The 26,504-nt window shown below is 35.8% G+C and overlaps 1 protein-coding gene across 1 annotated transcript in view; it reads right to left on the bottom strand.

The window, feature by feature from the left end:
- The window catches only part of cux2b (cut-like homeobox 2b), a 171,323-nt gene that overhangs the window by 69,351 nt on the left and 75,468 nt on the right, over positions 1 to 26,504 (bottom strand). Inside the window, exons 2-3 of the mRNA XM_058784750.1 lie at positions 24,131 to 24,241; positions 21,573 to 21,620 (exon numbers count right to left, since the gene is read on the bottom strand). Of these exons, the coding sequence (XP_058640733.1) occupies positions 21,573 to 21,620; positions 24,131 to 24,241 (159 nt within the window). The remainder of the gene's footprint in view (positions 1 to 21,572; positions 21,621 to 24,130; positions 24,242 to 26,504) is intronic.

Here is a 26,504-nt window from a genome sequence, read left to right as displayed (position 1 = left end):
ATAGAATGATACATAGATAGATAGAACAATAGAGAGAATGATAGATAGAATGACAGATAGATAGATAGATAGATAGATAGATAGATAGATAGATAGATAGATAGATAGATAGATAGATAGATAGATAGATAGATAGATAGATAGATAGATAGATAGAGACAGAGAAAACCTTCAGATTTTGCATAATAATGGGAACATTGTTGGAAACATTAAACATCAAAGCAAATATCTTAATAGGTTAATATTGTTAACTAAAACTAATACAATTAAAAATACATTTAATAACTTGTTATTAAATAATTGTTAACAAACTAAAAGTATTACATTTAAACTTATTTTATTTCAGTTAAAAATGCAACATTTATTTATTTTTGTTTAGTTTAACTTGATGTACTGTGATAACTAAAACTGAAATGAAAAGTAATAAATTAAAAACTATTTTAAAAACTATTAACTAAACTATTAACAATTAACTAAACTAAAACGATTTAGTTATTAACTATTAAATGACATTTCTACACTTATATTACTTGCCATGGCAACATTTCAAATTTTCATCTAGCACTAAAAAAACAAATAAATAAATTAAAACTATTGAAAAACTATTAACTAAACTATTAAGGATTAACTACTTTTAAACTATTTAAAAAAACATTTTCTCCACTTATATAAAACTATAAATTTATATAAAATAAAATGCTATGTTAAAATAAAATGTTAACTTAAATGAAATATTAATTATTTTATTTTATTTTAACGAAGTCAACATTTTTAAGTTTTATTACTAAAACTGAAATCTAAATTTAAAAAAAAGACAAAAAAGACAAAATATTAAATACAGATTACTAATCTTTAACATGAAAACATAAAAATAAAATCGAATTCATAATTTTAATAAAAATTCACGGAAAAAAATGTGTGTTCTAATGGCTGTGGCTTTAACAGGGATGAAATTAGAAACAGCTAAAGAACACGCTGACATGCTTAACACTCAGAGGAGGTTGTGTCTCTAACACATCCCCTTTAAAGTACCACAGCAGAAAATGAAATACTTGCAACCTCACTAATCGACTAGTCCCTAAACCGTACGCCCACTCAAGAGCTCCGAGGAGAGGAGTTTGGTGGTCATCTACAAGCGCCGCATGCAACATTAAACATTTAAAACACCCCACCCACCACGGCCAGGCTATTTTTTACAACTTTATCCTCTCATTATTAATTTGTAATAACCTTTAAGGCTTTTTGATGTCATACATATTTCACAGAGAGATATCCTTCCTTTTCCACAGCTCTCACGTCTGGCTGTCAAATGACGGATCACCGGCGCGGCGTGAAGGTGTGTCATCACCCGCTATAATTAGCAGCCGCTCGGAACAAAGAGAGGCATTAACCTAGACCTGCGCGTCTGCACGAGTCTGTTAGTTTGTGTGAAAACATTATATCAGAAATTAGACACGGCACAACTGACGCCGCATGTGTGAATGATGTCTGTTTTTACGGCTGCGAGTGTTTGCAGGTTATTTTTAAAGTCCCGACACGTGAAAAATGGCACGGATCGGCTGGTGATAAGCAGCTAATAATTTCAAGCCACTTAGGCATGTATGAATATGACCTGCGAGGCCTCATTCCTCCCCTCACGCGGTATAAATCAGCAGCGGGTAGAACGAGACCCAGAGGAGCTACGGTGAACGCTGATGAGTCCCATAATTCTCCAGGCTGGGACTTCCTCCTCCGTGACCACCTGGACAACGGCCAAACCTCCGCAGAGCGCCGCGTCCCGTGCCAAACTCTAAGAGCCATAACGTAAATTCAGTCTGTTTGTTTAAATGCCAGTTTCTTGGCCGGACACGTTCGCTGTAATAGCGCTTCCTTCTTGGTGACCCAGATGATGCATACACAAAACAACAGGAATCCATTTGAACCCTATTTACTTCCATGATACACACTCCTGGTCTTATTTTTCCAAGAAACAGAAAGTTTCTTTTCTAAACGACTTTACTTTGTGTCCTACAGTACATCACTAAGCCCTCGTATACTTCAACACTCACTTTTCAGGATCCAATCAATTCATGATCTATGAATACAGTTCATTTTACAAAAGTAAAATGGGATGTGAATGCAGTTTCATGCACACTTTTATAGAAAGAAAATCATGCTTTGGTAAATCATAAAAGTTATTATTACGACATTAAAAAATTTAAATTATGACAAAAATTCATAATAATGACAATAAAATTACACTAGTCATAATTATCAACTTTATGTCTCATAATGACTTAGTTTGTGATAGTTTTGACTTATGATTTTCAACTTGTGTCAATTTAGACATTTTATCTCAATTTAAGAAAAAGTCACAATTTCAACACTTCAATTTCTGCTTTTTTTCTCATAATTTAAACTATTTATCATATAGTATGCCATTTTACTTTATCTCATAATTATGACTGTCAAAACTATCTCAATTTTGACTTTTTTGTCGTAATTTTGACTTATGACAATTTCGACTTTTTATCACCTAGTATTTCCGTAATTTCATTTTTATCTCATAATTATGACTTAGTATGTCAATTCTGACTTCTTATCTCAAATTTGACATTTTGTCAATTTTGACTGTCATTATCTCAATTATGACTTAGTATGTCATATTTTGACTTTTTCTCTCATAATTATGACATAGTATCTCATAATTTCAATATTTTAGCTCATAATTATGATTTACCAAAGCGTTTTTTTAAATGTGAATGAAATGGGCTTCTATACATTTCCTAAACAGCTGCTTTGCTACAGTAACTAGTCAGTCGCTGCACATAGTTTGACCCGGAAACAATTATATTACTGAAAATGATAAATAATATTTAGTATAATATGAGCCATTGTGTTTAATTTCAATAAAGTCACACATTGACCCAATACCTAAAGAGTTATGGAAAAGAGTGTCGGTATATCAGCAATCAACAAACAAATCTACATTACATGAGACCATAGTCATAGACTAAAAATGCTGAATCAAACAACAGTGGGGTCACTGTAGAAGTGCATTATGGGTGTTTCTTCAACTATACGCACATAAATACAACTCAATATTTCACATTTTTAATTAATCGGACAACGATTTGACACCTAGACTGGAAATAAATAAATGGCTTACATTTATTTCACTTTTTGTTAGTTACACTTTATTTAAAGGTGTCCTTGTTGCAGTGAATGCAATATTTTTTTTTTTTATGGATCTGACTGAAAATCTGGATCTGGGCCAAGAGTAAAACAATAAAATTGATACATAAAACATTTGAAGAGTAGCAAAAATAAGTTGAAAACTGTTCATTTAAACCAAAATTCGCCCCGGGCCATAAACGTGCCTGAAGTTGAAGAAACACCCTGTTACTATTTGCTGGCATCTGTTATTGTAGTATCTGTATTGCGTGCTAGTCGTCTCAATTACCGATTGTTATTTTCAAACCTCTCTGCAGTTAAAAGGAAGCAAACACTGGAACGTGACGGTGAAAGTCACAAAGAAGCCGTGCTGCTATTTATATGTCGAATAGATGCAGTTAGCATTTAAATGACACTTCGCATTACACACTCCTCATCCCTGATGAAACAAGCTTTAAAAACAATAGAAATAGAGTCTTCTGGGTCACGGATCGTGCGCAGGTAAACTGGATTAACCACGGTAAACATCGTCCTCTGTCCATTAGATAAACCCTCACGAGTGATGGACCTTTGACAGTATGAATAAAGCGGATAAGAATCCGCACGACTTGAAAAAAGATGCAATTAAATGTATATCAAATCCCTGTGAATCATCTGCTAAATCTTAAAAGATGTATTTGAGAGTGGTAAAAAGAAAGTGCACAGTAAAGAGAGCCGAGGCAGCGGTGCGTGTGAAGAGCGCGTGACTGCGTGTGCATGTTTGAACTGCAGGACTGGAGACACCGAGTTGATTTAGTCGGGGAATAGATGTCTGTCCTTCAGTCCACTGGATAAAATTGGTCTCAATATGAAATGTAATAAAACGGCACTATCGCCAGATCTCTGTGCACCTCCAGTCATTCTTCACATCTCTGCTATTTACAAACACACATGCGATGGCTCACAATTACAGCAGTGAAGTCGTGTTGGGGAAGCTGCTCTGAAACTCTAGCTAGAAACACTCAATTTCACACAGATAAAATCAATAAGCAACAGCATTTGCAACCCATTTAAATGCATCATTATGTGATGCATTTCTGAGAGAAACAGGATATTCAACGTGAAAAATGGTGGGTGGATCATTGACTTGATTTGATCCTTCAGGAATTGATAGGATGGTAAAAAGCATCCATGTATAAGGAAAACGGTTCAAATAAGAGGGACATCTATCAAAAATCATGTCTGATATCACTCACCCTTTCCCAAACATACTTGACCATAGTATAGTTTAATAAAAATGCTCAAAACAAATACATATGAATAACACACACACATATATTTTTCTTCTGAAACAATCATTAGCAGATTAAATTAACGTATAATCTTAATTGAATTATATAATCTGCTTTTTTCATTGTCAATTAACTTATTGAACTTCTTATTTGGAATTTTTACAATTATGTAATTACATACAGTAATCTGATATTTTATTTTTACATTTTCAGTATTTTCCGCTATAAAAACAATGTCAATATCAATTAAGGTGACTGCATCAAAACTGAACACACTAAATACAACAAATAAACTTTTTAAAAAAAACAGTTGAAATATTTATTTTGCTACAATCGATGATCAACTGAAATGACTGTGTTTGATTATCACCTCACCTCACGAGTCTGTGGGTGCAGTATGGCACAAATCCAGCGACGTAACATTCTGTCACACTAGGCTACACTTGAACTTTTCCAGTAACAAGTAAAACTATGAAAACAGCTGAACTACTCCACCCTACAGACAAATGCAGATAAGTTAGCAGCACTACTACTGTTACTGTATCTAGCTTCTCTCCAACAGCAAACTACTGATCTCAGCTCAGCTCAGCTCGTTTGATGATAGCAGGAAAATAAATCTTATCAGAGCTGTGAGCTCAGTGCAGGACTAAAGGTGATGCTCTGCACTCAAAAGAAATGTAAACCTGTTCCCCGGCTGGTCCTTTCACACCTGTCAGCGGTCAATAGCTACTCTGGAAAATAGGAAAAATGAAAAAGAGAGGCCTTGACACTAATCCCTCGAGACCCAATTAAAAGGGTGACAATCACCATCACCAGATGAAGCCAGAGGATGAATAGATGCCACGTTAATTGAACTAAACGCTTGCTTCAGAAGAAACCTGAGCGAGATTATTAACAGGTACACAAATATTTGAGAGCAAATGTGATCAGGAAACGAGTGCTTGGTTTATGAAGTTGATCGTGAAGATATGCTAAGAGTTAAAATCATTCATGTAGCACAAACATACACACTGAAGGAAGTTGATTTTGCTGTCAAGAACATTTGCGTGTCATATCTCACCCCAAAATCCAAGTAAAGAAATAAGAAATGAAATAAGATTTTTTTTTTTTCGTAATGTGACATTACAACAGTTAAGCACATTTAACACCAAATTCTCTTTACTGCAATAAACGCAATAAATACATAAACATTAGTGCCTACATACAAAATCACATTTGTATATTCAAAGTATATTCAAAATCAAAGTATATTTATATGTATACATTTTATTTTGGATGCGATTAACTGCAATTAATCAATTTGCGATTTGACAGCACTAATAATATATAGCCTCATTGTCATTATGAATATTTATACAAGTCAATATCATATAATAAGTATTATGTATTTCTGAATGAAGGTAGTATGTGTTGTACTGCCTAAGAAAAATTGATTTAAATGAAATAAAATTATTATTATTATAATTATAATCATTCATATAATATTAGATAGATAGATAGATAGATAGATAGATAGATAGATAGATAGATAGATAGATAGATAGATAGATAGATAGATAGATAAATATATAGATAGTATATATATTGAATTCATTGTTTGAAATATTTAGAGTCAGAGGTTTGATCAAATCATCCATTTCTCAAGATTTCAAATTTAGGAAGCCGCAGATTTCTGATCTGACTTGTTTTATGGAGACTCCTGGTTTTTCTTGCATGAGAAAATAAGACACAACGTCTTTTGGTGCTTCTTCCGCTCGGTTTTTCTGAACTCTCTCCTGTTGAGCGCCACACCAGCTTCTCGCACAGCCAAATGTTAATTAGTATTGTGCTTAATCCGATACTGGAGAGCCCCAAACTGTCAGGTCATATTATAAACAATCGGCCTCAGCGTTAGCGCAAATGACACGTCGCGGCGCTATCTCTCCCCGCAAAACGCTCCCAAGGTACTAATTGGCCTACTTTATGCTCTCTCTTTGAATTGCCATTTCTCTCTTCGTTTGGGGTATTAGTCTTGACAACCATCGATTTGTAATGTGCAGCATTCTACTGTATATGTTTTCCAAGAAAAATAAACGGAGGATGGCAAAGGCAATGAATGAATTAATGCCTCCCGCTCTGACGTAGCGACTGTAACTCTGTAGGCGAGTGGCTTTTGTTTGCGAGCGAATGAAGGATTGCGTGAAACTCTAGAGGAGAATGAAAGTTCAAACACTTTGCCAGCAGCAAAGTAAGTGTAACTTTTCTCCTCTTAAATTATTTAAGATTAGCAACATCATCTTATCAATCTATCGATCTCTCGGCAGAAAGATGAAAATGGAAAAATAATGAGGGAGATGAATGCCGCGTAAAGAACATCAATGTGCAAAATTTAATTATCTGCTGCGGTGAAAAAAAAAAAAAAAAACTTGGCTGTTTTCTAAAACAAAAAGAAGCGGTTAATATTTTTTCCTTCTCTGCATATTTTAATTACCAGATCAATCATAACTACGTACGGCACGCCGCTTGCAAGAGAGAGAGAGAGGAGAAAATTGCGAGTCTAAATGAAAAACAATAGATTTACTTTAAAGTCGGAGCTCTTTTGAAGTCTAAATTAAAATTTCAGGTACCTTTAGGAGAGGCAGCTTCACAAAGTTATGATATTCAATTAGTGTGTTTAGATTCCACTGAAATTACACTTCACAGCTCGACACCATGTTCAATGAAAACTCTGGAGATTCCAGGCTTCTGTTGCCCTAAACAGACAGTGGGAGTTCAAACTGACGCATGAGCCTTTGGAAGAAAAATAATGGATCCTTTAGCCAGATGAAATTCTCTGTGATGCACAGACTATTGTTCAATCAGACTCTGCTGCTGCCTTCCAGATTTGAAGTGCACACGAACGCCACAACCGTGCTGCATTCACCAGTGGGAAAGACTTTTAAAGTGTGTCAATTAAAGAATCATCATTTAGTTCACATGCATTTGGTGTCCTGTTGATGAAAAGTGATATGCATCTGCACAGCAAAATTACGATTTCTGGAGTCCTAAGAAAGCTCCCTTTCTATATAAGTGAATAGAACATATTTGGGTCACATATCACCCCAAAATCAAATTAAAATGATATTTCTCATTAAGACAATAAAGCCTATTTTATCCATCTATCTATGCAATATTATTTCTGAAAATGTAACCCCCATTTGAAATAATAATAATACTTATTATTATTAGTAGTAGTAGTAGTATTTTCTTTTCATTGCTGTAATGCAAATATTTTATATATCATAAAAAGTGCTTATACATTATGTGTTATACTGCCTTTAAGGTTTTCTGATCTAAATAGAAATTAATAAAGCAAATAAAGCAAGCAATTAAAAAAAATTAAATTAATTTATAAAAATAAAATTAAGAAAGTATAAGTCATAAAAAAATAATGGAATAAATCAGTAAATTAATTAATTACATTTATTTGCTAATTTATTAAAATGCTGAAAATAAGAACTGTAATTCCTCATCACATCTGGCTCGAGTTTTGTTCATGTTTATTGTTTTAAATTCATGTCTTTTATTTTGTAATTCGTCATAATCTTGTTCGTGGTTTTGTGTCACATGATCTGCTTCCCACTTGTTCCTGGGATCATGTTCTCATTGGTTCATTGTCTGGTTTATGTCATAGTCTTGTTTTTAAGCCCTGATGTTTGCCATGTTGTCTTGTGTTTTGAAGTATGTTATGCTGGTTTATGTTTCTGTTTTATGTCTTGAAACTCAGAAGAAGATATCTTGAAGAATGTGGGAATGTGGCCATTGACTTCAACAGTATTTGTTCCATACTATGGAAGTTAATGGCTACTGTCAACTGTTTAGTTACCAACATTCTTCCAAATATCTTCTTTTGTGCTCAACAGAGGAAGTGACACAATTTTCATTTTTGGGTTAATTATCCATTTAAATTCACAGTTTGTCTTTATGTTTTTGGACCATCGTGGAATTGTGGCTTCGTCCTCATCTGGCTCAGGCCAGCAACATTACACTCCAAATTCGTCCAAATTGATTCCTACAATATCACTCAAATGGCAATCGCTTTGAAATGGCAATTTCCATATTTTCCCTGGAAGATGTAAATGCAGCATATGCACATGACATGAAAAAGTACAACAGCCATACATCGCCTCACACACGCGCCGCTGCACATTTCCACAGATGAATAAGCTCTGCTCTTGGTTTCGAGGCTGATCGAAGACGCCATTTATCTCCACCAGCCACATACCAGCAAATGGTCACAATTATACACGAATCCTCCACTCACACGTTCACTTCACACATCTGAACAGTCCACGTCACAGTCAGCTGTCGCTGTTTTTTGTGTGTTTGGACGTGCAGCTTTAAGCGGCACATTTGGCTTGACTGAGCTGATGGCGCTCTGCAAACACATGTCACCGCTTTGATTACAAACACTAATGCCGCTATCTGACTCAGCTCCTGCGTTCTGTCGGAGCAGATAGCGTGTTCCCGTCCTCCCCCCGCCTCGCGTCTCAGTTTGTGTGAGAGAGAGCTGATGTTTATTTCTTTTGGCATGTCCTCGGCCGGCGCTCCGCCACCCATTTCACACGTTTTTATTGGCTAATTTGAGTGCGTTCGTGCCAGCGAGCTGCGGCTCACTCCTCGACATCCGCGAGCGCGCATCACAGACCGAGAGAATCTGGCCTCGTTTCTACACGTCATGTGTTTCGCCACTCGTGAGCAAACAAAATGTCGAGGCCGGGAATTCTGGGCCGTCATCTACTCTGCCAGCTTTGACCGCTTACATACGGTCACATTTTTATAGCCGCTCTCCATATACAGAACATCTGCTTTGAGGGATAAAACACATCTAAATGCATTCAACAGTTTACCATTCTCATTACTGGAATGAATGAATGAATGAATAAATAAATAACAGAAAATGTAGCACATTTAACCACCAAATTTCTATTACTCTAATGAATGAATGAATACATAAATAAATGAAAATTTGGAATATTTTACTTCTCTTTTTTTTTCGCAATGAATAAATAAATTTGGAATATTTAACTACAAAATTGTTCATTTCTGTAATGCAATAAATAAATGAATAAATAAAATTTAACTCTATAAACTTTCATGCAAAAAATTAAATAAAAATAAAAGTCCAAATTTTGCATATACAGTACTATGTACTATTTTGTAAAAATTAAACGTGAGAAAGTATGCAGATAAACAACAGATAAATGGATGGATGATGAATGAAAGAATGGAATGATAGAAAGAACGACAGACAGCACAATGGATGGACGGATGGATGAACTATAGAAAGAATGATGGATAGAACAATGGATTGATGGATGGATGAATGAATGGATGGACAGATGCATGGATGGACTGATGGATGGAATGATAGAAAGAATGATAGATAAAACAATGGATGGACGGAGCAACTGAAAGAGTCAGATGTCATACAGACGGATGGACAGATAGACGACAGAATGATATAGAGATTGTTAGACAGAATGATGGATGGATAGAATTATATTTTAAACTCATGTTCAAAACAGTTGTGTGTGAAAAAAGGTATTTTGCCAGCTTGATCAAAAATGAGTCAAAAAAAAGATATCACTTCTGTTTCTTTCATCATGCTGGAAGCAGAAGGTCACGTTGAGTGCATTGCATTGTGGGATACAGCTGAATACTGCACATTTTGGCAAGCAGCGAGGAACCAAAATAGCATGGGTATTTCCTCCAGGTGTGTGAAGTCTAAAGACAAAGAGATGCTGCAGATGCTCTTTAAAGGTGCGCCGTACGTCTGACCCTATTTCTGTGACACCAGAGCGATGGCTGTTTTGTCTGCGACTGTGTGTGTGTGTGGCGCGCCAATGCTGCGTCCGCAAACACGTCTAACATTTGCACAGCGGTGGCGTCACTCAGGCGTAGCATCTCTTGAGCTCGAGACCTCGCACTGTCAGGACTGTAAAAATTAAACCCTCCGCTGACGACACCCTGCAAAATGTGCTGAAGCGCATCAATTCCACCTGGCTACAGCGAGAGAGACCTATTTATAAAACACACACACACACACACACACGAACGAACATGAACACACTGTCTGTAGAAACGCCACTCTAAATGACAAATGTCTTGTCTGTACACATGCAGACAAGGCATTAGTTTTAGCAGCATAACAAACCAGCGCTCAGCGGCGAGGGCCGAGGCGTGCTAAACAGCTGTAGTGCTACAGCATCTCACAGGAGGAGATCTCCAATCTCACACACACAGTCTGAGCACACCCATTCATGCATGGCTACAGACACACTGAGCCATGGTGCTCGTGGGTGATGCAGGTTTAAGTCCAGCCTGCAATGTGGCCCAATTTTATTTCCACACTCTAAACAATTACTCTTTTGCGTCGCATGAACGGAGAATTACACACAAAATAATGTCGAATTGTCCGTTTTGACGAGTATTTACGTAAACAAAGTTGATTATGTCTTAAGTGAACGTAAACAGTAGGGAGAACGTGTATCAGTACATTGCATCCGTGCATTCGGTTTTAAAGGGATAGCAGCCTAATTTAGTTGCTATTAGTCCAAGTCATTGATGTTAATCAAGCAACAAAAGAAAGACAGAAAATCACTCACTACTCTTGACTGAATCACTTTAGTAGCTCTAAAGATGAATCTAAATTTATTTATAGAAATAAATATGTCTGCTTGAAAGAATGAAGAATATGGTAAACAAGTTGTTATAAAGAATGCACAAATAGCCTGATATAACCATTGGTATGGTTCTTGTCCTTTATGAGAAGTGGTTTTATTTAATTTTAACGTAAAGGCATGTTGTGTCTCACCGCAGTTAAATCATTGTCTATCATGATAAAACCTTAACATCAAACCTATATAACGAGTTTGGAAATTTTAGAGAAATGCTTAATAAATGTATTACACTGTAATTAAACCCAATAGATTTTAGCTGACTAAATTCACTGTAGATTTAGTCGACTAAAACTAGACTAAAACTAAAAACAATTCAGACTAAAATATGACAAACTAAATGGCATTTTAGTCAAAAGACTATGACTAAAAGTAAACCAAAATTTGCTGTCAAAATTAACACTGCACTTGTATTGTATGAGCTTTTTAAAAAATAAAATGAAAAAGTTTATACAGTTTTTATTAATTTTTATTTCAAGTTTTAGTTATTTTAGTACATCAAGTGAAATTTTATTTTAAAAAATTTAAAAAAATTATAAATATTGCCTTGGCATCTAGCTGAAGAAAATGATAATAATAAATAAATAATACAAATAAAATAAATTTTAATAACTCTGCTATATACTATTGTAATATTTACAGTATTATATAAATTATTGTAATTATTTTATTTTATTTATATATATATATATATATATATATATATATATATATATATATATATATATATATATATATATATATATATATATATATATATATATATTTATATATAAATATATATATATATATATACATACATACTGAATATACTGTATATATGTGACCCTGGACCACAAAACCAGTCATAAAAGATTTAATAAAGCTGAATAAATAACCTTTCCATTGATGTATGGTTTGTTATGATAGAACAATATTTGGCCGAGATACAACAATTAGAAAATCTGGAATCTGAGGGTGCAAAATATTGAGAAAATCGTCTTTAAAGTTGTCCAAATGAAGTTCTTAGCAATGCATATTACTAATCAAAAATTTAGTTTTGATATATTTACGGTAGGAAATTTACAAAATATCTTCATGGAATATGATCTTTACTTAATATCCTAATCATTTTTGGCATAAAAGAAAAATGTATATTGTACATATATTGCAATAACAAATACATTATATGGATTATATACCTCATTATATACCATTATATTGATTATATATTATATTGATTATATACCTCATTGCTGTTTCTGGAATCTAGCATATTGCCACTTGTAATTATTGTAAAAATACTGTTTTGATCTTGATCAAATAATTTTATTATTTAGCATTTTTAGAAGCAGCAATAAATAAAACAAAATAAACAAAACTCAAATATTACCTAAAATAAATGAGCACGCTTTTTTGTCTGTTTTGATAAATGGCATGTGTGTTCCTCACTCTTGAGAAGCAGCACCCGCCGCTGCTGTTCATCTGATGTCCTACATTCAACTCGCTGCGTGGACATTTTGTCACTAATGCAAAACAGCAAGCAGTTCGATGCATGTTTACTGTGTTTTACTGGGGCTGAAGTCTCCGTGTAGAATTGGTTTGACATGCTTTTGGACAACTTAGGCAGCTTGTAAAACGAGGAACAAATTAGCTTACGCATACAGTTATGCTTTCTGTAAGCTGCATATGCAAAGAATAAATTAGTTTCTAATGCACTCAGACTCGATATGCAGCTGTTTGCATTCACGAAAAAGTACCATCATTTTTTTTTTTTTTTTTTGGCACATGGTAGAAGTATATTATTATGACTCTTGACTATGATAAAGATGATAAATCACAGTTTTATGTGAAGTACTAAGGTATATTACAGGAATAGTTCACCCAAAATTCAAATTTGCTGAAAATGTACTCACCCTCAGGCCATCCAAGAAGTAGATGAGTTTGTTTCTTCATCAGAACAGATTTGGAGAAATGTATCATTCCATCACTTGCTCAGCAATGGATCCTCTGCAGTGAATGGGTGCCGTCAGAATGAGAGTCCAAACAGCTGATAAAAACATCACAATAATCCACACCACTCCAGTACATCAGCTAATGTTTTCGTGAAAAGCGGTGTGTAAGAAACAAAAGCATCATTAAGATGTTTCAACTCCATAATAACGCTTCCTCCTGTGGAAAAGTCCATCCCGTTTTCCTCTCGCATCAAAATCCACCCACATATTTGTTTAGAGCTCTTTTGGCTTGTAAACAGTGTTTGATCTGTGCAGATCTCTCTCCTGATTCAGATGAGACTTTTTCACCAGAGAAAGCAATATTATAGATAGAAGGTTTTAGCTGGAGGCAATGGTTTGAAGTTAAAACATCTTAATGATGGATTTGTTTCTTACAAACACGCAGCTTTTCCCTTCTCAAGACGTTAACTGATGGACTGGAGTGGTGTGGATTACTTGTGGATTATTGTGATGTTTTTATCAGCTTTTTGGACTCTCATTCTGACGGCACCCATTCACTGCAGAGGATCCACTGGTGAGCAAGTGATGTGATGCTACATATCTCCAAATCTGATGATCTATCTACATATTTAATGGCCTGAGGGTGAGCCAAAAGTTACGCTTTCCGTACACTATATCAGCACATTGCAAATCGATCATAATAAAAGCTGTGATTTACCTGAGACATGGCGAGAAAAACACATGAATTTTCATGTTTGACTGAACGATGCATTCAAAGTGCAGTAATGCAATAAATGCAGTAGATTATGCAGGGCTAAAGCTCACACTTCTGTGAACCGCACGTGTGAACTCTCTCCCACACGGGCACAAGAGAGTGTGAGAAGAACAGAGAGAAAGAGAGACAAAGAGAAAGCAGCAGAGATCACACCCCGCTAACACGTGCCGGACACGGGTGATAAAGTCGGGAGGAGAGGAGAGGAGAGGAGAGGAGAGTCCCGGTTTCAGGCCTGCTGCAACCTATTTATATCAGCTCTGTGGGCTGCGGCCACCGGCGTGACAGGAATACCTAATGGACCCGCAGCTCGTGAACCTGCTAGTGTGGTTCAGCCTGTGACAGCCGTAGTCATTAGCACATTAGAATGTGTTCTAGGACTAAATAGGGACACTGAGGTAGGATGAAAGTTGTAGAATACAGAACTCATTTTCACATTTTCTGAAGAGTGTGAGTGGTGTTTGCCCGTGCAAAACTCTGGGAGCTTTTAATTGCATTGCTAAGGTGTTTTGGGTGGTTTCTAGTCGGGTGACCCAAATCAAAAGAGACCATCCTAAAGTTTCTATGATATTCGAGTCTCTAGACAGGGCTTGAGACCTCAACGTCATAAAAACAGCACAACAAGCCACATGATTTGAGGCAACGTTTATATATGTAGTACAAACGGTGCAGGATGAATTATGGGCTTGATACTTGCACTTATGGGCAGTCTTGTTATTGTTACCTAAAGTATTAAAAACTGTTTTCGTTATTGTAATAAATTACATAAAATATAAATAGTAGATGAAACAAGTTTATGTTGAAGCACTAAAATGATAAGCTAAAATTAAAAAAATAAAAGGTAAATGAAAAAAGTACAAAAATTCTTTAAAATAAACAAAACAAATATAAATTTATAAATTTGTAAAACAAATGTTTATAAATAAACATTAAAATAAACAAAAATATACAAATAAAAGCTCGTTCAAAATGAATAAATGCATATACTATATTTACTATATTATTATTTTGTTACTGTTAACTAAAGCAATTAAAAATCATTTTCATTATTGAAGTAAAGAAAATTCTATTTCAATTAAATTATTCAATTATTCAATGAAAAATGTAAACTTAAATTAGGAATGTTGCCTTAATAACTGAAATAAAAAAGTTGAAGCACTAAAAGCTCTAAAACTGAGAAAAGTTGAAGCTAAATACAAATAGTAAAAAAAGTACAACAAAATGACTAAAATCTAAATAAAATTAAGATTAACCAAAGTAGAAAAATTAAATCTTAATAGAAAAATAATATAATAAAAATAAATACAAATAGTATATATATATACACTATTATATATTATACAAACATATAAAGTATAAATTATACTAAAATAACTGTGCATAGTTTTTTTGTTTTTGTTTTTGTTTTTTTTCAAATCTAATCAGAAATGTGAGCAATAACAGTAATTCTTGCTTTAGCAAACAGCGTAAAAAGGACAGGTCTGCTAACGGTACCACCATCTAAAGTAAAACAGCATCTTTAACCTCAGCATGCTACTAAGGACTAAGGACTTTCTAAATGTTAGTGTGCATCATTTGAAGTGCTGTTTAAGACCTTCCGAACAGGTTTGGGATCTGAATTACAGTTTAAATCCAACATAGAGAGCCTTTTAAAAGATTCCCTTGTTAATATTTGACATATTCATATTAGCGAGGCCATCGAATAGCTCAGCAGTAACTGTTTTTAAACTGATTTGCAATTAAACCTTGAAAGGCTTTCGCTAATGTTTCGACGAGACGCGCGTGTGTGAGTTCACTCAATAAAATTAAGACAATGCCTGAAGAAACACACACACACACCTGAAAATGATCCAGACGTACTCATTCACCTCACACACGCAGCAGCCGCTCCAAAATCTAGCGAGCTGCCTACCTAGACAGCATTTTAAGGCATCATAGGAGCGTTTCGGAACAGAACTTGTAGTTCTAGACAGCGTGTGTGAGACGCGCCCCATCCGCACGCTCACTTTGACTATGGCAGTGCATTAGGCCCTCATGACAATTAGCCTGGGAAAAGGTTTACGACCGCCAGGCCCACAGGAGCGTACAAATCGGCACAGCCGGAGGCAGCCTCTAGAACAGGAAGGTAATTACAGCTCTTCTCATCATAACGCTGAGAGGAAGCAAGCGACATAACGCACTCTTCCCCCCGCGCGCTCTTCTCTTACATACTGCTATAATTAATTATCATGCCTTTACTCTTTGATTTATTCCACGATTCATAACATATTTATACATTCAAGATGAATTATCATTTCCTTCAGGAATTAATCAAAAACCAGAGGAAGGACCGGCCCTACGTGTTGTCGCTGGATCAAAGAACGAGCGACTTACCTTGCGGCGGATATTCAGGCCACACCACAAGGTCAGCCGAGCTTACAGGCCCCAACAAACAACGGACAGAGTATCGTGATTTATGAGGCTGTATAAATTACAGTTAGTGAGAACCTCTTAAAAAACAAGCATGTACCTAGTATTTACTTACAAACTAAGACGCAGGGTAAAAGTCAGCACGAAATGACATTAACAACCTGTAATGTGACATTTTTCAACGAAAAAGGAGGGCGGAACTTCATTTCAGTTACTGAGATTTGACTGGATTGCAAAATGTGCATTACGATTATTTATTCATATTTTCCTAGGTAAAGGGCAAAGCAAGTACTATATTATTATGCTTAAAAGATATTATAAAGACTTTTCTTTTTGAAATATTGTGCACTTTATGAACAAACTATCATTCAGAAGTTTTGGGTCAGTGTGATTTTTTACAAATATTTTTGAAAGAAATCTCTTCTGCTGAACAAGACTGCTTTTATTTGATTAAAACTATAACAGTCATTTTATTTTACAATTCAAAAAACCTTTTCTATTTGAATACATTTTAAAATGTAATTTATTCCAGTGATGCAAAGCTGAATTTTCAGCATCATTACTCCAGTCTTCAGTGTCACATGATCCTTCAGAAATCATTCTAATATGCTGATTTGCTGCTCAAGAAACATTTCTTCTTCTTATAAATGTTGAAAACAACTGAGCTGCTTCCTATTTTTGTGGAAATACATTTTTCAGGATTCTTTGATGAAGTTAAAAAGAACAGCATTTATTTGAAACAGAACGTCTAAATGTCTTTACTGTCACTTTTGATTCATTTAATGCATCACTGCTGAATAAAAGTACCAATTTCTTTAAAAAAAAAAAAAAAAAACACACACTCAAACTTACACTGAAGAGTAGTTTATATTAGTAAAGTAAACTGTACTCATTTTTATTTCTGAAATGTCCTGTCCGAGCGAAACCCCAGCAATTGCGCACACAAAACACAAAACATATCTGAATCACATTCTTGTTTTCTCTTCCCAATACACACCTGTCACTCTATTTTACATATGTGTCAAATAAAGAGCATCAAACGTCCAGAAATTCAATAAGGTGCACTATATTAGCTATAAAACATGTCCTATCGTGTCCTTTTCTGCACATCCCCAAAACAAACGCATCCAGAAGTAAACCCGCTCGACGGCACTAATGTGTGCACGTGTGCAGAAAACCCATCCACTCCACAGATTAATAATTTAGTGCTGAGTGTCTTAAATGTTCTTCTGAAGCACCCGAGACCCTCGTGCCCCAGAAAACAGGTGTCTGACTGCGAATCCCCACAAGCTGAGCGAGATGAATAGCAGGTCTGGTTTGGGTTGTGTAGTCAGCTGGATTGCATTTTACCTCTTCGTCTGATAATGACGGGTGAAGATTTCTGGGCCGCAGGGGTTAATGGCACGAAACAGAACCGAGTTGCTAATTACATGTTCCGAACTATTTATCAGATTCTCCATCTGCACAGCGCCACAACTCTCATTGTGCACGCTAAATTACTCCTCGGATTATCTTTGTAAAGCAAGTTTTCATAATTAGGGCCCTGCGTGGATGTTTTCTCTCTGCGAGCGCCAACAGACACTGAGAGGGAGAGAAAATTAGCTGACTGGTTAATTCGGGCCTGACATCTTAAACCAGCGACACAAAAGCATCTGCTCCTAGTCAAAACGTCCTAAAAGAAAGTGTACCAGATTCCTACCTAATTTCCCAAATAGATCCCTATAACAAAGCTCAAAGATCAAATATGATATTGTAGGAATAACAGAACTTGTATTATATTGGACCACAACAAAAGTTCTAAATTATTGTTCCATAAACAACCATAAAAGTAGTCCATAAGACTCCATAAGTGATATATTCACTTATGGATAAAATATTCCTTTAAAAAGCCTATTAAGGCAGATTTCTAGGACCTCTAAATGATCCAAACTTTGCTGAAACACCGGTTGAACACAATCTACTCCATGCCTTCTGTCGTCTAACTGATAGTTCAACTTTTTTAGCAAGTAAAAGCCTTTTAGTGTAATTATTAAAACGTCCACCTTCAGGTCGTGCTTCATGTGTCTCTTTGCGGTGAAATCTTTAGTGATTTTTATCAATTAAATCATGTAGTAATATTTCAAGATGAACACTTACAAGACTGAAGCAGGTTTACTTGATTATCAAGACATCGTTTTTTGAAAAATCATGTTAAAATTAATCAAATATGATTCATCAGGCTTTTGAGGAAACTTTATTTGTTCATCTCTCAGACATCATTGTATTGCATTGCATTATAAGTTTCGAAACTACAGAGTGTGACGACTGATATTGTATGCATTTCATGCAAGTATTCTGCTATAATGTTAAAATGATTTACAGAATTTAATCTTTTTGATCATATAAATATCAGCATCTGCACCAAATTGCATATTTTTGCTCACTTTGAGCCTCTTTCCCTTTGTATTCTCACTATATGAGCCATAAAAGCTCACATGATAAACTCAAATATGATACTCCAAAAAAAAATACATGTAAACTTTACCTTGTCTAAAGGTTCAATAAACTGTTCTTTCTCAAAAAAGTTAATTTTTCATTATTATTCAACTATTTCTTCTATCAGGCTTTAAAGGGTTCATTTCTGTAGGCATCCTAAAGGTGCATTGTGCCTTATTCGTCCAACTGGCAGTGATTTTACTCTGTGTTTGACTAGGGCCTCCTTTTCCACATGCTTGGCAAAAGTTTGCAAGCATTTTCCCATCTAAAGGTGAGCGCTGTGTGGCGTAACACTTCTGAGAGGGAGAAAAAGGCCGGAGCGCGTGCGAGGGATCGTCGACACCTCTCCGATATCAGACCCAGCGGTGCGGCTGACTCTATTAAGACACACACACACGCCATCGGACGCGAGCCTCCTCGCAGTAAATTTTATTAAAATTACCTTCATTATAAGACACTCTTCATTATAAAACCAAAAAGTGCTGCTGGTCTCCCAGGGCCTTTGGATTAATAAGGACAGCGATGTATTTTAAGCCGTAAACTCGACTTCTTACTGTCCTTAATCTCCTTTCCACTTCACAGGCCAAATTAACACCTCTCCCCGGCTCTGACGGGACCTCATTAGCTCACTTCCACTCCGAAAGAGAAAAGAACAGGAAAGAAGAAGAGAAGACGGCGACGATGAAGAAGGAGGAGGAGGAGGAGGAGGGAGACGACCAATGACAGCCACCAGCTCGGGGATTAACCCTTTCACTCGACCGAACGCTTCGGGAATCTAGGTCGACGCGTGTTTCTAATCAGCCGCCTGGTTAACGATAATTAGCAGGCGAGGCAGGAGGGGAGGAGAGGGAGGGACACGCAGAAATGAAACAGAGAAAGAAAAGAGAAACCTGTCATGTCGCAAACACTTCAAAGCCGACGACTTCTCTTTTAAAAGTGGCACGATAAGGGTCCAAGAACCACCAGGGACCTCGAGAAAGCGCAATGCTGGAGAAGGGAGGAGAACGAGGGCCGAAGAGACCTAAAACACACACACACACACACGCCTGCACGCTTCAGAGGGACCCAGAACACACAAACACACACTCCACCTACATAACGCTGCGAGCTCTCGTAGTTTACTCTCACTGTTAAACTTCTCCAGTGCCGTAAGTGGTCCCTGTGAAGTTTACCCATCATGCACCTCTCAGTCAGGGCTGCTCCAGATCTCCAAAATATAAAATGCATAGGTTGTTCCAGTCGTGCGAAAACACAATATAGTTAGTTAATTATTACACCTGTTCACCAGCTACATCACTGCACAGCACACAAATAAAATTAAATTAAATAAAACAAAATAAAATACAATTTTAGAAGGTTTTTTAAAGATTCCATTCATAAAAATTGAACAAAATATTTAAAAGTGGTTCACAGCTAGAAAAAAAAAGAATATAATTGAATACGATTAAATACAAAATAATAATTGATATGAGCTCTGAGTTTTCCAGTTGTGATTAAAACAGGATTTTTAAAAAATGTTATGATAAAAACATAAAAAGCTAACTTTTTACTATGAACTTTATATTCACTATTTTTTTTTTAAATTTGAGATTTTAAAAATTCCTTGATATTTCCACGGGAACCCTGATTGTAATTATTAATGTCCTAATGCTATGTCTATTTGCCGAATAGCACAGCAACAAGTCTTATTGCTTAAATCAATGTAAAAGCCTGTTTGCAACTGATTTTACTTTCATAATCAGACACATTTCCAAGTAAAAACAACAAATGCCAGGACTTTATCCACTGTGAATAGATCATAAAAACATGTATATAGCAGGTTTAATGGCACAGACATTTGAAGTTAACTCTATCGCCCCCTTGAGTAGTGAGGTTTGCTACCGCCACAGCCACGTTAAGTACATTCAGCGGGACCTCGCACTCACAATGAGCTCGACGCTCAGAAAATCTTAATGATATCCAATCACTAGTGGCCACTGGAGACAGATCTGAGATGCATGTTAATATCAGACACGAGCAGCGATCTGGCACGACTGACCACTTGTGATTGAATGATAAAGGATAGTTCAACCAAAAATGAACATTTTGTCATCATTTTCTCATTTTCAAGTTGTTCCAAACCTGTATAAGTTTCTTTCTTCTGTTGAACACAGAAGATGATATTTTAGAGAATGTGGGTAATGAAGTCATCTGTGTTCAACAGAAGAAAGAAACTTGGGGGTGTGCAAACGATGGCTTCATTTTTGGGAAAACTCTCTCTTTAATATCAGGCCATTGCATTCGCGCACAACACAACGTCATGCGGCCAGCTGGACTCTGTGACAGCAGCGAATCACTTCTGATGAGACGGGAAACCTGCACTATCATTTCAGTATGCCTGAACTCTCTGGACCACAGACGAGGATCGCAAATATGATTTATGATCTGCTGTTTAATGGCTCGAGCACTGGCTTTGAGAGGAGATCAGATGACTTTCTCGACAGGAGCATGTCAGGGAAGGAACGGGGAGTGCACCATTACAACAGCATGACAGAGAGAGTGAGAGAGGCCTCCAGTACTCCTGCGTCTTAATGGAGGAGAGATGCTACTTAAGTCTGACGGGAAAATGATACCAGTCAATACAGAGAAGGGCGGGGGGATGGAGCACGGATACGGATGACGTGATGCTGAGAGAGTTTTGATCCCTGGGAAAGGCAGCAAACGGCTACATAAAACATACAGAAACAATGACGGATGCAGAAATGCAATCAAATGATTTGGATGTTATTTCAAATCTCTCCAGCATGAGAAGACATGAGAGCAGCTATGTTTCTGAAGTAGATACGATGGCATCTCCATTAAACGGGGAGTGTTGACTGACCTGAGCTTGGAAACTCTTGAGGACAGGGGAAACCATCTCCAACACCTCCTAAACACAGAAAAACAAGAGATAACACTGATGAATCCCATCAGAAACATGTTTTTTCTTCTTTTTTTAAAAACATTTTTATTTTGCTTGAAGACAATAAAGCCTATTTTTGGGGTCAGTAAGATTTTTTTGCATTGTTGTGCATCACAATGCAAAAGATTCGAATCATCATACAATAGGTTATATTTTATTTATGCTAAATATATTTAAATATAATTTTTGCTCTTGATTTTGGGGTGAAGAATGACCTGGATATTTTTTTTTTATAAGATTCACCCCAAATGTTATTGAAGAAAATGCAAAAAAAAAAATAATAATAATAATATATATATATATATATATATATATATATATATATATATATATATATATATATATATATATATATATATATATATATACACACACATGTATATAAGACTGAAAAACTTTTATGCTTAAGAGATTAATGAAAAATCTGTCAGACATAAAAATATGTATCAAAAATAAAGAAATAAATATTACTTGAAGTAAAATAAACATGAACTGAAATAAAATAAAATACAAAACAAACTAAACTGGCTTGACTAAACTAAAACTTTTAAAAAAAAAACTATATAAACATAATATATATTATAAAATAATAAAAATGCAACAAATATAAAGTAAAATATTAAAAATAAAATCTAATTCTAAATATTACCAAAAACTACTGTATAATAGTATATCAATATACTAAAATAACATTGGTGTACAGCTTCAGTTGTCTATGGGTCAAATCATTTCACCAGGACCTTGAAGAACATACATGTTAACAATGAGACTAGTATGACAGAGACACTTACTGACTTTGTCACTACAGACTTGTATGCAATAGTTCAAGAGAAAATCACACTGAATTACACTTGCAATACATAACCAGAAGTTCATCCACCTAAAACAGTGACAATCAAATAAGAATTAAATCTGTAAAACAATCCAAGTACTTTAACAAATGTATGAGTTTTAAACCACTGTTTTCACCCAGACTTCCATTGCATGTGCATTAGTATTGTAAATCCAAATAACAAAAATAAAAAAGAAATGACTGTCTGTGGTAATCAACAGTACGCTACATTTGTTGTTCATAGATGTTGTATCGAACCGAGAACCTTCGGCTGAAGACAATAATAACTTCTCCATTAACACAAATAACTCATCTGATTCTCCTGTCAATCCATTACTGACGCTTTGTTTATGTTCAATTATACCACAATCGCCCATTCGCTCCAGACGTTTGCTAATCTTGTAAATTCTGATTGTCACTGATGACATTTGTGTCAAGTGGAGAGCAAACGAGGCGTCGGGCTTCTGAGTCGAGAGGTCTGACGCCGGATCGTGTCGAAGCTTCAAACACAGCCTCGGAAAAAAGGAAGGCCGCTAACGAGGAAAAATGTAAAATGTCAAAGCGCGTATAATGAGAGATGCGTGACAAGCATTCCCCGCGTCGTCACCTTTACCTGAAGAGGAATCGGAGGCGCAGCTCTGGATTAGAGTGACGGGAATTTAAACGGAGGGGGACTTGAACTTAAAGACGTTCGGCGGAGGATTTTCCTCATTTTCTGAGAGGTTTTTTCGCTGAAGGTTCTGGAAGATTAAATGCTGATGTCTGCCTGTTCTGGGCTGGCTGTGACAAGTAACGTCAATAAACAGCAGATACTCTGTGTTACACTATTAGTGCTGATACTGGAGGGACGGATGAGTTTGTATGTCTTCAGTGAAACGCACACAGAGTGACAGTGTGACAGAGATGGAACTATTCTGAGGTTTATGAAACTAGATACAAGCTCGGGAATATTGGCTAGAAATGGCTCATACTGGAAGAGGAGAAGTGAGGGGTGGAAAAAATGGGAGGGGAGGAGACTAAATGTCAAAAGGGGCAGGGCAGAAAGTGAAAAAGGGGGCGGAGAGAACAGTAGAGAAAATGAGAGGCAAATGCCCTTCTGACAGATGCCGTAGTTGGTTTCAAAAAGCATCCGTCCTTATTGATGGCTTTTCAAAAAAGTCTAACCGTCTAAAAGTCTAATGCAGAACTAAAATCTAAACCGTTAGCTGTGCATTCTGAGAAAAAAAGTATTTGTGAGCAAAAGTCTGGGGTTGGTATGATTTTTAATGTTCCTGAAAGGCTTTTATGTTCACCAAGGCTGCAATTATTTGTTTAAAAATAATGTGAAATATTGCAATTTAAAATAGCTGTTTTCTATGTGAATATATATTAAAATGTAATTTATTCCTGTGATGTAATGCTAAATTTTCAGCATCATTACTCCAGTCTTCAGTGTCATATGATCCTTCAGAAATCATTCTAATATGCTGATTTGCTGCTCGAGGAACATTTCTGATTATTATCAATGTTGAAAAGAAAAAAAACAAATGCTAAGCACTTGAACCCAAACTTGGTTGCCATCTCAGTTAAGGTCAAGAAAACCTTAAAAATGTCTATCAGCATGAAACTGACTAGATGAACATCACATACACACTTTCCCACTCACCTCTGGGACATTTTTCTTGAATTCACGGCTCAGTTCCACCAGGTGCTTATGGGAGTCCTCGCTCTCTTCCTGTCGGCCTGCTAGTTGTGCCGCCACTGAATTTAGCTCCCTCTACAGAGACAAAGAGAAAGAGAGAGAGACGCTTTAGAGAGGCCTGCCAACACTCATATACACAGCTTAGTACATACATAAATAAATATACGCTGCTGAATATTAACCGTGTAATCCGTCATGATCTGATAGAAGGCGACTGCTTACTGTAAGCTCAGCCCCATTAATAATTAAACCAAAATAAATCCAATGCCTACAGTAGCAGAAGGCCTTTTAGATAATCAGAATCCAAAATAATCAATACCTCTGCAACAGTCATGGGAAAGAGAGAGAGAGCGAGAGAGAGAGCGAGAGAGAGAGAGAGAGAGAGAGAGGCGGAGGGAGAAAATGGCACATGCACAGGAACTCTGAATATTCACCAATATTTCACTTATTCAGCTGACCTGGTGAGCAGAAAGACTGAAATATGGTTGAGGACGAGCAAAATCAATATCAGGTTTTTTGTACATGTACCATCATATTAACATTGTGCCATAATAGTAATACCATTTTTAAGACTGTTCTATGAAGTAGAACTGTATACCTGGTACATAAACATATTTTTCAGGAAAAAAAAAAAAAACACTCTATAGCTAGACAGCTCGATAGATAGACAACTAGACAGACAGATAAATACTTTTGTTCAGCAAAAACTTAAATTTAAAAATGAAGTACAGAGAATTTTTCTTGCAATTTTAGACATTGTCTTTCAATCCTAGGTTGATCTTAAGTTTTCTCAGAAAGTCAGAATTGAAAGAAAAAGGTATGAAAATATAAACTGCAAGATAAAACTTTCTCTAACTTTGCAAGAGAATTGTGAAATAAAGTGCAACATTTAAACTCAGAATTACAAGATATAAACAAGATATAAACTCGCCATTCTAAGAAGAAAAATAAGGATTGTGAGATATATAAAGTCAAAACTGCAAGGAAAAAAAGACTGAATTGTGAGCCAAAATAGTCAAAGATACATTTAATAGATTTTTGGCAAGATGTAAAATCTGAATACTGAGATAAAAAGACACAATTGCCTTTTTTAATCCTTTGGCAGAAACAGTTTTCAACATTGCTAATAATCAGAAATGTTTCAAATCAGTATATTAGTATGATTTCTGAAGGATCATGTGACACTGAAGACTGGAGTAATGATGATGAAAATTCAGCTTTGCATCACAGGAATACATTACATTTACAATATATTCACATAGAAAACGGTTATTTAAAATTGTAGTAATATTTCACACAATATTACTGGTTTCACTATATTTTTAATCAAGTATATATATTTAAATGGTCCTCACTATATAAAAATTACACAACCCCCTACAGAATTCATTCAAACAACACTGATCAAACTTGCTCCAATTACAAGTTCATGTTTTACAGCTCAACCTACTTATTAAACATCTCCATCCTCACATTCTCTCACGTCAAAGGTCTTTGTGTTCAAACTAAAGCTAAAAAAGTGAAAGAGAGGGCTTTTCAATTACTGTACCAAATTCGTACATGACATAAAATTTAATTTACTATGTTTTAATTAATCTGTACTCTTACTTAAAGGCAATTTAGAAAATTATCTAATGGGAGAGGAAGAATTCCTGAGGACAAAAGCTGTAACACAGCCCCAGATTTACAGCACCAGCGCTTGGATGCTTTTCAAACTCTTCCTTTTCTTCACTGGAGTCTGAAAGTGTGATGAGGAGGATCTGGACGGCCGGTTTCTGTGTTTCGGACGCTTGTTCATAAAAAACGAAATAATAAAGTGGCTTATTTGACCTCTAGAAGGACTTTAGACACCAGTGCAGCGCAGAAGGACAACTACAGTATCTGAGCTTTAAAACACAACACGGCATCATGACAGCATCTGTTGCTGTAAGTTTCACCCGGCAAGAGACTAAAACACCAATGATCAACGTGAAATTAAAAGACATATTTAAGCTTTTTCATAGAAGTCATTTCCAGAGCTGTTAAGCCATAATTGTTTAGGGACTGGAAGGGTTTGATGGACTGTGTTGGTTGGATTTAACCTCTATTAGCTTGAAACAGACTACAGGCTGTTAATCTCTCTGACTGACGTACAGACAGAACCTCGACATGAAGAGTTTGTGGTGCTTAACAGATCCGGAAACGCTGATACGCTGACTTTGTAGTGTGCACAGAAGGGTCGTATATCTACAGAAGCAGGTGTGCTAAACTACATGACCTTAATTCTAAATAAATATGTAGGACTGTGTGTTTGGAATTAGACATGTCACCTGGCTATTGTTCTTTGTTTCCATTCTTA

This window comes from Onychostoma macrolepis, chromosome 08, assembly GCF_012432095.1.
Source record: "Onychostoma macrolepis isolate SWU-2019 chromosome 08, ASM1243209v1, whole genome shotgun sequence".
Taxonomy (NCBI): domain Eukaryota; kingdom Metazoa; phylum Chordata; class Actinopteri; order Cypriniformes; family Cyprinidae; genus Onychostoma; species Onychostoma macrolepis.
The sequence above is the reverse complement of the archived record's forward strand: the minus strand, read 5'-3'. Positions and strand labels throughout refer to the sequence as shown.